Here is a 14420-nt window from a genome sequence, read left to right as displayed (position 1 = left end):
ACCAATGACTGCTGTGAGGCCTCTGGATCTGGAAGAATGGAAAATACAGCAGCCCAGGGGATCACAGTCAGCATTAAGAAGGTGTGCCGCCGCATCAAGGAAGCCTGAAAATGACCCAACTCTCCAATTTTTCCCAGCTCAAAGTACCCGTAGAAAACTGCTTATGGATTCTCATAGAAATTTCATATCTTGAAGGAATGGGTGTTAACGAATTTTACATACAAACCATTCAGTTAGTGCTTTTTGTTAGAGTAATTAATGTAATTCTAGGTAAGAGCATCTGTCCTGTAGTTCTGGTATTGTTAGGAGCTGAATGAGGCATAGGAAGTGGTACATCAATTCTACAAGGTAATTAACTAAGGAAATTTGTGAAATCAAGAGAGTTTCATTACCTTAAATTTCTTTCTCTAGATCTGGATCCCGAATTTATGTTTTTCCGTAATAACAGAGAGAAGCATTACTTTCCCACTTAGATCTGTTAGGATTATATATAACAAGTTTTTGTTTGTTTGTTTGTTTTATTTATTTATTTTTTTCCCCCAAAGCCCCAGTATATAGTTGTATGTCATAGCCACACTTCCTTCTAGTTGCTGTATGTGGAACACGGCCTCAGCATGGCCAGAGAAGCGGTGCGTCGGTGCGCGCCTGGGATCCGAACCCGGGCCACCAGCAGCGGAGCATGCGCACTTAACCGCTAAGCCATGGGGCCGGCCCCTATGACAAGTTTTTGAAGGAAACATAATCTAGCAATATTCCTAGTAACTGTTTTTGTCAGGCCGTAATAGCATTTTATTATTTTGAACAAGCACAAATTTGACACAGAAATATTAATGACCCAGTACATTGCTGTACTACATTTTCAGATGAATACAAAACATATAAATTATATCTATTTTAGGGTCTACTTTATGAAGAACAAATAGTACTGATTTTATAACTGGAATATAATAAAACCCTGAGCCACTTATATAATTTAATTACCAATAGCATAATATGTAAAAATATATAATCATACTCTAGAGTATAGCAATGCTTCAGCATCTGGCTCTAAAACTTATTTCAGTAATTGTTATATGATTAATATAAAAGCAAATTTCCTTTACTTATTCCCTATGATTTAGTGGTAGCTTGATCTAGTAGAAAAAATACTGGACTGGAATCCAGAAAACTAAAATTTTAAATCTGGTTTTCCCAGTAGTTAGTGTGAGACTTTGGATTAGTCAAAAAATATCTCTATGCCTCACTTCTCTCATCTCTAAAAAACAAAACAAACAAGAAAAAACAGGTAGAAAATAATATATAACGTGTTTTTTTCCCCTAGGATTGTTGTGTGTACTAAAAGTGACATGAATAAGAAGACACCTAGTAAACTGAAATACTATATAAATGTAATATGGGATTCAATATAATGGAGTTAAGAGAGCTGGCTTTCAAAAACAAGTTTATCCACTTAGTAAATGATGTGACCTTGAATTGTTATTCACCTCTCCAAGTCTTTCATGAAATAAAAAAATGACCTACCTTATATGTTTTTTGAGGGAGTTAAATGAGAAAATGCATGTAAAGTTGTTTGTTTACATGGAGCTAGATATATAGTAAGTGTTCAGTGGATGCATCTATTATTATTATTATTATTATTATTTTGATAGAGAGAACACAGTGTTCCAAAAATTGCTGACCAATGTATAGGCTAATGATAAAAGCCATCTTGACAGTGTTTGACTAGAAGAATTTCAGTAATGATATTGCAGTACCCTTAACGTTTTTAAAAATTGCCCTTAGGACTTTAGCTCCCAAAAACATTCTGAAAGCTGGAAAATGCATCATTTCCACCCATACAACAATGAAGAAAAGCCATTTAACCTACAAAATCACAACTTTTTTGAACCCATCATACAGAGCAGATTTCAAAGCAAAGAATGTTACCAGGGAAAAGGAGAGTAATTGTATAGTGATAAAGTGGTCAATTCATCAATATGACATAACAATACTAAATATTTATGCACCTAATAAAAATGCTTTGAAACACATTTAATGAAAACTTTTAAAACTTCAAGGAGAAATAGACAAATCCATAAGCATAGTTAAATATTTCAACACCTCATTCTCAATAACTGGTAGAATATACAGAAAATCAGTAATGATATAAAATGATATAGAAGACTTGAGGAATACTGTCAATCGGCTTGATTGATCTAATTGACATTTATTAAACACTCCTCCCAGCAACAGCAGAATACACATTTTTATCACATACATATTAAACAATTACCAAGTAATTCTGGTCTAGGAAAATATCCTAATAAATTTAAAAAAATTCAAGTCATACCAAGTATGTTTTCAGACTCAAATGGAATTATATTATAAAAGAACAAAAGAAAGCTTTTCAGAAAATCCTTACATATTTGGAAACTAAATAACACACTTCTTAGTAACTGTGGGTCAAACCAGAAGTCAATAGGGAAATTGGAAAGTATTTTGAACTTAATGAAAATGAAATACAGGTTAAAATTGTGAGATGTAACTCAGGCAGTATTTAGAAATTTAGAGCATTAAAATGCCTATACTAGAAGTAATGAAATTTCTCAAAAACCATGACCCCAGCTTCTGCCGTAAGAAACTAGAAAAAGAGGGGAAAATGAAACCCAAAGTAAGCAGGAGAAAGGAAATAATTAAGATCAGAGAGGAAACCAATAAAAAGAAAAACTGAAAAACAAAGAAAGGATTAGAGAAAATCAAGGAAGCCAAAGGCTGGTTCTTTGAGAATCCTAAAAACATTATAATGCAAGAAGAATTCAAAGCCTGCATTTCACTGAGAGTAACCATAGCAAAAACAAAACCCAAATACAGCTTAACAGAACTTAATTGATTCAACCCCTTAAAGGATAACAAAAGAAGCATAAATACTCAAGCATATTCTGAAGCATAAATACTATATACTTCAATTTTTATGACCTATTGAAGATGTCCAGCTCTCAAACAGAAATTACAAGAAGCATAAAGAAGGAATGGAATTGCTGCATTTTTGGGTATGAAAATGTTCAGCTTAACAAGACAATGCCACATTATTTCCAAACTGGGTATATAAATTTATACGCCCATCATTAATCTATAAGAGTTCCTAAACAACCAATGGGTCAAAGAAGAAATCACAAGGGAAATTATAAAATGCCTTGAGACAAATGAATACAAAAACACAACATACCAAAACTTATGGGATGTAGCAAAATCAGTGCTAAGAGAGAAATTTATAGCTGTAAACACATTAAAAACAATATCTCAAATCAACAACCTAACTTTACATATTAAGGAACTAGAAAAAGAACAAATTGAACCTCGAGCTAACAGAAGGTAGGAAATAATAAAGATTAGAGTGGAGATAAATAAAATGGAGAATAGAAAAAGAATAGAAAAAGTCAACAAAACCAAAAGTTCGTTCTTTGAGAAGATCAACAAAATTGACAAGCCTCTAGCTGGATTGACTAAGAAAGAAAGAGAGAGGACTTAAATTACTGAAGTCAGAAATAACAGTGGGGATATTACTATACAGAAAGAAATAAAAAGGATTATAAGAGTACTATGAACAAATGTATGACAAAAAATTGGATAACCTGTATTTTTAAATGGACGAATTCCTAGAAACATAATCTTCCAAGACTGAATCATGGAAAAAGAGACAATTTGAATAGTCCTATAACTAGTAAGGAGGTTGAATCAGTAATCAGAAACCTCCCAACAAAGGAAAGCCCTGAACCAGATGGCTTCACTGATGAATTCTACCAACATTTAAAGAAGAATTAACATGAGTCCTTCTCAAACTCTTTCAAAAACTTGCACAGGGGGGAACACTTCCTAACTCAATCTAAGTGGCCAACATTACCCTAATACCAAAGCCATAGATACTATAAGAAACAAAAATCTAAAGACTAATATCTTCTTTGATGAATATTGATGAAAAATCCTCAACAAAATACTAGCAAACCAAATTCAGCAGCATATTAAAAGGATTATACATTCTGACCAATGGGATTTGTTCCTGGAATGCAAGTATAACTTAACATATGTTAAATAGCTTGTTCTAATGGATACATCAGTAATTTGAATACCCAACAGCTGCAGGATACATTTTCTTTTCGAGCATACCAAAACATTTACAAAAAATGACCATATCATTTTGCTACTCAGTCTCCTGTGGAGTTATAAATAGTATGGACACTAGGTTGAATGGTATTAATCAAAGACATTCTGGAGCTTTCTGTTTGGGTAAATTTATTTTCTTCATACTACTTAACATACACTTAACATACATGTTAAGTGTAGATTGTATAGTTGAAACATACTAACTTTTTGACTAGTAAATTATATAGAGAGAATCTCATTTAATTCTCACACAACCTTATATCTTAGAAGCACTGCCTATTACATAAGTGATAAAGAATTGCTAACTATTAATATTAATGATATTAATATTATCATTATTATTTTTACTGTTATCTCCTTCCTTAAACTTATTACACAAGTATGAGAGCTGTATTGGGAGTTAGGAGATCTAGATTCTAGTCTAGCTCTCAATTACTTAACTTTATAACCTTAAATAATTCTCTTAATCTTTCTGAGCATTAGTATAATCACTAAGACAGAGGGCTTTAATCTAGGTGATATCTAACTTCCATTTGAGGTCTAAGATCCTATGCATTTATAAATCCTGGCTCATTTGGGTTGCTAATTTCATAGAAAACTACCACCAAATTTGATAATTTTTGGTGTTTATTACCAAAATTTATTAATGCCAACTTGTACTTCTGCATTGACTTTATAAATTAATTTGGACTCTTTAATTCATATTTATTGCTTAATTCATAGATTTGGACTAATTCATCTCGTCATTGCTTAGTAGAGCAAGAATTCAGAGTGCTACACTAGGACTTTACCATAGTATTATTATCTATAGATTTCTTTCATTTTACAACATACTTTGTTTTCAGTTTAGCTATCATGTCACAGCTTTACTAGTTCTGTCTAAGGCTGTCTCATCCCAGTAATTGATTTAATTTCATACTGAGTTACTAATAATGAAAGAACTGGAATGGTTATAGAACAATAGAAGGTAACCAAATCATTGATTGCCTTCTGCATGCCAAGAACTATGCAAGAACTTGCATTAATTCATCAAACGTTTGTGTGCTTTCTGTGTGTGAGGCACTGTGTTGAGAGCTTGAAATAGAAAGTCAAACAAAACATGATCCTTGTCATTATTTAATTTTACTATACTAGTTTAAGTTATGTATACATTACCTACATTTGGTAAATGAGGAAACTAGGACTTAATTAACTTGCCCATGGTAATGCAGCTAATGAATAATGGAGCCAGCATTCAAATTGAGGTCTGCATGATGCCAGAACCCATGCTCCTTCCATTATAGTGACTGATTTGCCCTTTAAGATAAAATTACTGAATTATGCAAACAAAATCCAATTTTAAATTATAATATTAGTGATTTTAATTCTATACACATTTTATTTTTTTAAGCCTGACAGAGAAAATCAAGATTTCTTGTTTGATAGAATTTCAGAAAGTTATGTGACACTTTTCATGAGCATACCTGTAAGTCAAAAGGATGCATTCTTTCAGGTAAATATAGAAATTAACTGATTATGCTAATTATTTTTAGAGCAATTGAATTAGAAAATAGTTACTTTATTTAAACACATATGAGAACAGCTTTTGTTACTTTGAAAGCAAAATTGCCTGAAGTAGAGTAAATAATGGTAATATTTAAAAAGTTATACCTCACACACCAGAATATTCTATTCCCTTGACTAAAAGTCTTACAGAATCCCCTTAGTGTGGTATAGATATTTTGTTTGCATATTAATAATTTGAAAACTATTGACTTATCCTATATATATTCTTATTTTTTCTGTATATATACAAAATTATTTATCATTTTTCTTTTACTTTATATCATTTGAACTGTTTAAGAGGACTTAACAAGTTTGTTATGCCTAAGGACTAAGCACCCTGTTACAATAAAGAGCAATCGACAAATTTATGAATCAAATGTTTGTTTTACTCTTCTGTTATACTAACTAATGAATAGAGTTGATTGAAATTATTTATGTTCTTAAATGTGAAATGAATATGCATAGGAATTTCATTGGGTATTTTTAAGTTTAAACATCTAGCATTTCAAAGCAGAAGTCACGTTCAAATTCTTTGTTGTGTTGACATCTGTAAATCAGAATATATAAGTATTTTGGAGTCAGTAGATATTTTCATTGGTAAAACAAACCTAAAATAAAACAATTAAATGTCCTTTACAATAAAAACATAAACCTAAATTGCCAAATATTTATATTCAATCTTGACCTATCTTACTCACAAACATATCCATACAATGTTGTAGAAGGAAACCAGTAGTGGACTGGGAATAAGGAGACTTGGCTTCATGTCCAGAATCTGCTACTAATTACCTGGGTGATCTTGGCAAGACAGTCTCTCAGTTCCACAGATGGGTTGTCTCAGATGAGAGGTCAGATCCATGATTCATAAATTGTCGTTTTGTAGAATAATGGTGTTCTGAAAGATAGACTAGGATTTTCTCTGCTAACATTTTTTTCTTCTTTGCAGGAAAAAGTTAGTTAATGGTTAGGATTTTTGGTGATTAAATTGTCTAGAGATGACAAAAACTGCTGTTTTTCCTATCCAAAATCTTTCACGTAGTCTATCCTTTTGTGGTGAGTGTGCTTAGCCTTCCTCGGTGGTTTGATGAAATCAAGCATGCTGTAACACATGCTTCAAGGGCTCCTGAGAAAAGGATAAGAATCCTAGTTAATGTGGACAAAGAAGGAGGTAGTGGCACCATTGCATAACTCCCCTTCTCCAATTTCTAGTTCTACATTTATGGTCCGAACGTTCTCCCCTGGAATGGTTGTGCTTTTTGATAGATATTATATTTATAACCTTTCACAAATCATGACTTGATTTTTTCTGGGTCTCTATTTTCAGTGGCTTTTTCCCAGGAGAAATTAGAAGTTGTTTAGTCAAGATTCAAAGTCTCATTTGAGAACAAACAAGATGTACACCATAGTGATTTGACCCCTTGACCTGTGTTCAGTCTTCTTTTAATGTTCCCACTCCCTGTTTCTAAGCTTGAGAACCAGGCCACCTCCCTACAGGTCTATCCCCTCCAGATCTGTTTAAGTAGAAGTAGAACCTTATCTTTCATTGACCAATGTCCATTATTTTTAGCTCATTCAAATAAGTGGGGATTTTGTTACTATTGGCTCATTTGATTTATCTTACCTAAGGAAGAGAAATTTATTAATATTAAAGAATCAAAAAATTATCTTCAGGTCCTGCTGTTCAATACAAATTAACAGAATCTAAACATATTTAATATGGCTTTTTCTTCCCTTTCCTCCAATGTCATATAATGATATTCCTTCAGAAATTTTCCCACCACACTTGATCTCTTTTTCCTTTAATCTCCTGAGGGTGAGATATTCACAGAAAACTTTTAGAAGTTCTACTTATTCACCTTGTTCAACATTTTGATTTTGATCATTAGTATGATTTTATATACTACAAATATAGTATGTGATTGTTTCTGGTAGTAAAAATCTTTATGGTTCATTCAGTAAAATTAAATATATCAATATATTAAAGCATTTTCTGCACACCTTACCCCTCCCCACAAAAAATCATGGAGTTCTTCAAAGAATACCATCACGTACCAGCAAATTTGAGCACTACTGGATTAGGTGACTGTATTAGTTTCCTATTGCTGCTATAACAATTTATCACAAATTTAGTGGCTTAAAATAACTGAAATTCATTGTCTTACAGTTATAGAAGCCAGAAGTCCAAAAAGAGTCTTATGGGGCTAAAACCAAGGTATCAACAGGGCTAGTTTCTTTAAGAGGCCCCCGGGGAAGAATCCGTTCCTTGCCTCTTCCAGCTTCGGGTGGCTGCCAGCATTCCTTGGCTTCTGGTCTCATCACTCCAGTTTCTGTTTCTGCCATCTCATTGCCTTCTCCTGTTCTATAGTAAAATTTTGTGCAGCCTCCCTCATACAAGGACACTTGTGATTACAATTAAGGCCTACTGGATAATCCAAGATAATCTCCCCATCTCAAGATCCTTAACTTAATGATAACTGCAAAGCCCTTTTGCTGTATAAATTAATGTTTACAGGTCCCAGGAATTAGGACATGGACCTCTAAGGACTCTTTCAATTAAAATATATTATTATTAATTATTAAACATTATTAAGGGCTAACTGTGTGACTGTAAATATTTATCTGAATGCAGAATACCAAAATAGTAAATAAAAAAGTTTTAAATCTTTAATATAAAAATATGGTATCTTTCCATGTTTAGTCACTCTTTGAGAGGAATTTAGTAGTTTCAGGATTTTAAGTCTAAGAATGCTGGTAGTACCATCTATTTGTTGATTTCTGGTCATAGTCTTAATATGTAAACAATACAGTAGTAGTTAGAATATATTAACTCACCTAGACAGGCTTCAATTATTTAAAAATATGCTTTTTATTTTCACCACAAAAAATTATAATTATGTGGCATAGAGGTATTAGCTAACACTATAGTGGTAATCATTGTAATATATAAATGTATCAAATCAACACAGTGTTCACCTGAAACTTGCACAATGTTATATGTCAATTATATTTCAATTAAAAAAATATGTATATACTTTTTATTATAATGACCTGTGTGTGTCACTTTCTAAAACAGGATAACAATAGCAAGGTTAAATGAAATAAATGTGTAATCATCAAATCTTACCTTAATTGTTAACTTCATCCTTTATCCAAATTAAACTTTCCAAAATGTTAACAAATAGCCAAGTTGATTGACTTTATTTTCAAATTTTCTTTGTTTGTGACTCTCAATTAGAGGTACAAAGAAGTAATAAATGGCCAAAAGAAAATTATAAGAAAAAAGGGATGCATATATTTCACGAACTTAATAATAATTTCTTTGGTAGTTGCGATGTTATATAAAATATGGAATTATTCTAATATGACTCCATTTTTGGTAGATTTATCCTGATTGCTTGGCACAAGCTATCTATGCAACATTCCAGGAAGCATTTCCAGAATCCAGTAATCTCTTTAATGATGAATTTAAAGAAGATCTAGGGAATAACATTTTTCTTTGGTTGTCAGGTATGAATATGTCACTCATGTATTGATCATTATTTTGGTATCTAAAACCAAATTGGATTTGGTATTTTGGATTACAGTATTTTGTTTACTTCAGTCAAAAAAATTGGTAGTTCTTTGCCTTACAACACCATATTGATGCCTATGTTTTAAAATAATAATGATCATTTATTCTGAAAATTTTATTATACCAAAATTAATTGCTTATTAACTTTAGAAGCCAAATAACTTTTATGGACAGTGGAATTCTTGTAGAAAATTGAATTACCACAGAAATGAAGTCATATCATATATATTTTATATTTGAAAGATAAATATTTTAATCTGCTTTCGGAACACTACTGACATTTTTCTAGCAAATAATATTGGGTAAATTCTGGAGCTAATTGAATTTCTCATAGAACGTACAATCAATCATTAATCAAGGAAAACTTATTTTTCAAATCATAGTATATGTGCCAGTCGGAGTGGTAGGACTGAAAGGTTGAAGAGAAGGAAAATTCTATCCTAGAGCATTTAGCTAGAGATTTAGATACTTGGGGTGAAAACTAAAGGTATAGTTTCATATTCTTGAAATGACCTCCCCAACATTTTTTTCTAAAACTATTATACTATTATGGATTACCAAAAGATAGCTATTGACTGTTTTCAAGTAATTCTTGTAAATTTCCAACCCAAATTTTGACTGATTTTTGAAACTGTTTTGTGTCAATTCTTAGTAACCAAGTCATTTCTTTGTGTGTGTGTGTGTGTGTGAGGAAGATCAGCCCTGAGCTAACATCTGCCAATCCTCCTCTTTTTGCTGAGGAAGACTGGCCCTGGGCTAACATCCATGCCCATCTTCCTCCACTTTATATGGGATGCCGCCACAGCATGGCTGGACAAGCGGTACGTCAGTGCGCGCCCAGGATCCAAAGCGGCGAACTCCGGGCCCCAGCAGCAGAGCGCACACACTTAACTGCTTGTGCCACTGGGCCGGCCCCCCAAGTCATTTCTGTAAGAAAATATTTCATATTTTGGGGAGGGAGCCCTTGAGAGGTAAAGACTGGAAAACAACCCAGAGAAACTCCCTCATCCATACATACACCGATAAGAGTCACAAAGAAAAATCCAACTAATTCAAATACAAGAAACAAAAAGTGAATGAGCACAGTATTTATTAAAAAATACTGTAAGGAAAAATGTGATAAAGAACAGAACAATTTTCCTACAGACCTGTTCTAGACTGGATTGTGTCCCCCCAAAATTCATGCGTTGAAGTCCTAAACCTCAGTACATCTCAGAATGTGACTGTTTTTGGATATAGGACCTTTCAAGAGGTAATTAAGGTTAAATGAGGTCATATGAGTGAGCCCTAGTCTAATATGACTGGTGTCCTTATACGAGGAGAGGGAGACACCAGGAATGTGCACGCACAAAGAACTCAGCAAGAAGTCAACCACCTGCAAGCCAAGGAGAGAGGCCTCTGGAGAAACCAAACCTGCTGACACCCTGATCTTGGACATCCAGCCCCCAGGGCTGTGATAAAATAAATTTCTGTGTTTAAGTCCTCCAGTCTGTAGTATTTTGTTATGGCAGCCCTAGCAAACTAATACAGATTCTAAAGCTCAACAGACGGGGCCGGCCCCGTGGCTTAGTGGTTAAGTGTGCGTGCTCAGCTGCTGGCGGCCCGGGTTCGGATCCTGGGCGCGGATCCTGGGCGCGCACCGACACACCACTTCTCCGGCTATGCTGAGGCCACGTCCCACATACAGCAACTAGAAGGCTGTGCAACTATGACATACAACTATCTACTGGGGCTTTGGGGGAAAAAATAAATAAATAAAAATTAAAAAATTAAAACTCAACAGAAAAAAGTTGCCAAAACAGATGAAAATTGTAATCCAACAATAAAAAAACGAACAAAACAGATAAAAGTTATAATCCAACCTTTTAACAAAAATTTCTAAGAAAGAATGAAACAATCATAGTTGTAAAGGGAGAATACAAATTAGAAACATAGGAAGTCTGTGGAACTTACTACAGGAAGAACCCAACTATACACACACACACACACACACATGAAATCACCATATAGATCAAGACAAAACATTTGCAGCGTGTAGTTGCAATTTTGATTTCCTTTTTCACGCAATAGTTTCCATATGTGTTGTATCTTTAATCAATGAAAAACCCCTTTTCTCCTATAAAAATTGTATGAGTTTACAAAAGAGAGAAAAATTCTTTTTGTCTAACATGAATGTTCACCTAATGCAGTTTAGATACATTTTTTACTCTTCTGTTTACAATGAATAATTTTTAGGTATTTTAGCTACTAATAATTTAACACTGGATCAATTTTATAGATACATAAAATTAGATTTATTTTCTAGTCTTTAATTATAGTTCTGTTATTACAGAGGGAAACAAACTGATTTGACTTCCACCCAATGTTATCTAAAAAAAAAATTAACATTCTTATAGAAAGAATCCGTTTACTCTTGCCAAGACACGGCAAGGATCTATAGATAAGTTTTAGGAGCATTGTCATCTTCTCTTTATTGAATCATCCAAGTCATGAACAGGGCATATCTTCCTGTTTATTTATAATTTTGTTGATTTATCTCAGCACATTTTCTATTTCCAGCATATAGATCTTGTACATCTTTTATTACTTTCTCCAGGTTTTTGATATTGTCTGATTGCTATCAAAAATATTTTAAATTTTATTTTCAAATTATTGCTGATTAATTGAATTGTAATTTGCTTTTTGATTTTAATTTGTATTCAGTGACTGACAAAATTCAACCATAGTTTATCTGTAGATTCTTTTGAGTTTTCTGCATACAAAATCTTGTCATCTGCAAAGAAATTCTATTTCTTGCTTTCCAATCTTTATTTCATTTCATTTTCTTGTATTATACTGAATATAACTTTATAATTGATATTGACAATTCAAAAGGCACTCTCAGGGATCATTACTAGTATTAATTATCTTCATAGGGTATTAGGAGCATCCAGATAATAAAATGCTTAGTAGAAAATTGTTTTTTTTAAAGATTATTTTCTTGAGGTCATATTGGCTTGTAAATATAAATTTCGGGTGTACATTATTATATTTCAGTTTCTGTATAGACTGCATTGTGTTCATTACCAATAGTCTAGTTATTATCCGTCACCAAACACATGTGCCCCTTTATCCCTTTTGCCCTACCCCCACCCGCTTCGACTTTAGTAACCACTCATCTGTTCTCCTTATCTATATTGTTTATCTTCCACATGAGTGAAATCATACAGTATTTGTCTTTCTCTGTCTGACTTATTTTGCTTAGCATAATATCCTCAAGGTCCAACCATGTTGTCACAAATGGCATGATTTTATGTTTTTTATGGCTGATAGTATTCTATTGTGTATATATATATATATATATATATATATACATATACCACATTTCTTTATCCATTCATCTGTTGCTAGGCACTTGGGTTGCTTCCATGTCTTGGCTATTGTGAATAATGCTCCGATGAGCATAAGGATGTATAAATATTTTTGTATTGTTGATTTCATGTTCTTTGGATAAATATCCAGTAGTGGTATAGCTGGATCATATGGTATTTCTATTTTTAATTTTTTGAGAAATCTCCATACTGTTTTCCATAGTGGCTGCACCAGTTTGTATTCCCACCAGCAGTGTATGAGGGTTCCGTTTTCTCCACATCCTCTCCAACACTTGTTATTTCTTGTCTTGGTAATTATAGCCATTCTGATGGATGTGAGGTGATAGCTCATTGTAGTTTTGATTTGCATTTCTCTAATGATTAGTGATGTTGAACGTCTTTTCATGTGCCTGTTGGCCCTCTGTATTTCTTCTTTGAAAAAATGTCTGTCTATATCCCTGCCCATTTTTTGATCTGGTTGTTCATTTTTTGTTGTTGAGTTGTATGAGTTCTTTGTATATTTTGGAAATTAATCCCTTGTCAGATAAGTGATTTGCAAATATTTTCTCCCACTTGGTGGGTCGTCTTTCATTTTGTCGATGGTTTCCTTTGCCGTGCAGAAGCTTTTTAGTCTGATGTAGTCCTATTTGTTTATTTTTTCTTTTGTTTCCCTTGCCCGAGTAGACCTGGTGTTTGAAAAGATACTGCTAAGACCAATGATGTCAAAGAGCATACTGCCTATGTTTTCTTCTAGGAGTTTTATGGTTTCAAATCGTACATTCAATCTTGAATCCAGTTTGAGTTAATTTTTGTGTATGGTGTAAGAGAATGGTCTACTTTCATTCTTTTGCATGTGGTTGTCCAGTTTTCCCAACATCACTTATTGAAAAGAGTTTCCTTTCTCCATCCCGTGTTCTTGGCTCCTTTGTTGAAGATTAGTTGTCCATAGATGTGTGGTTTTATTTCTGGGCTCTCAATTCTGTTCCATTGTTCTGTATGTCTGTTTTTCTATCAGTATCATGCTTTTTTGATTACTATAGATTTGTAATATATTTTGAAGTCAGGGAGTGTGATACCTTCAACTTTGTTCTTTTTTTCTCAGAATTGCTTTGGCATTCGGGGTCTTTTTTTGTTGCATATAAATTTTAGGATTCTTTGTTCTATTTCCGTGAAGAATGTCGTTGGGATTCTGATTGGGGTTGCAATGAATCTGTAGATTGCTTTAGGTAATATGGAAATTTTAAGTATGTTTATTCTTCCAATCCATGAGCACAGAATATCTTTCCATTTCTTTATGTCATCATCGATTTCTTTCAATAATGTCTTATAGTTTTCAGTGTATAGGTCTTTCACCTCCCTGGTTAAATTTATTCCTAGATATTTTATCCTTTTTGTTGTGATTGTAAATGGGATTGTATTCTTGACTTCACTTTCTGCTAGTTTGTTATTAGTGTATAGAGATGCAACTGATTTTTGTGATTTTATATCCTGCAACTTTATTTGTTGATTATTTCTAGTAGTTTTTTGGTGGATTCTTTAGGGTCTTCTATATACAGATTCAAGTCATCCACAAATAGTGAGGGTTTCATTTCTTCGTTTCTAGTTTGGATCCCTTTTATTTCTTTCTCTTGCCTAATTGCTCTGGCTAAACCTTCCAGTACTATGTTGTATAAGAGTGGTGAGAATGGGCACCCTTGTCTTGTTCCTGTTCTCAGGGGAATGGCTTTCAGTTTTTCTTCTTTGAGTATGATGTTGGCTGTGGATTTGTTGTATATGGCCTTTATTATGTTAAGGTACTTTCCTCCTATGCCCAT

General features: G+C 33.2%; 1 protein-coding gene across 1 annotated transcript in view; it reads left to right on the top strand.

The window, feature by feature from the left end:
• FAM227B (family with sequence similarity 227 member B) overlaps positions 1-14420 on the top strand; it is a 202071-nt gene that overhangs the window by 14215 nt on the left and 173436 nt on the right. The window contains exons 7-8 of the mRNA XM_058541547.1: positions 5531-5632; positions 9066-9192. Coding sequence (XP_058397530.1) covers positions 5531-5632; positions 9066-9192 — 229 coding nt within the window. The remainder of the gene's footprint in view (positions 1-5530; positions 5633-9065; positions 9193-14420) is intronic.

The sequence above is a fragment of the Diceros bicornis genome, chromosome 5 (assembly GCF_020826845.1).
Source record: "Diceros bicornis minor isolate mBicDic1 chromosome 5, mDicBic1.mat.cur, whole genome shotgun sequence".
Classification (NCBI taxonomy): domain Eukaryota; kingdom Metazoa; phylum Chordata; class Mammalia; order Perissodactyla; family Rhinocerotidae; genus Diceros; species Diceros bicornis.
This window is presented reverse-complemented; position numbering and strand designations above follow the sequence as displayed.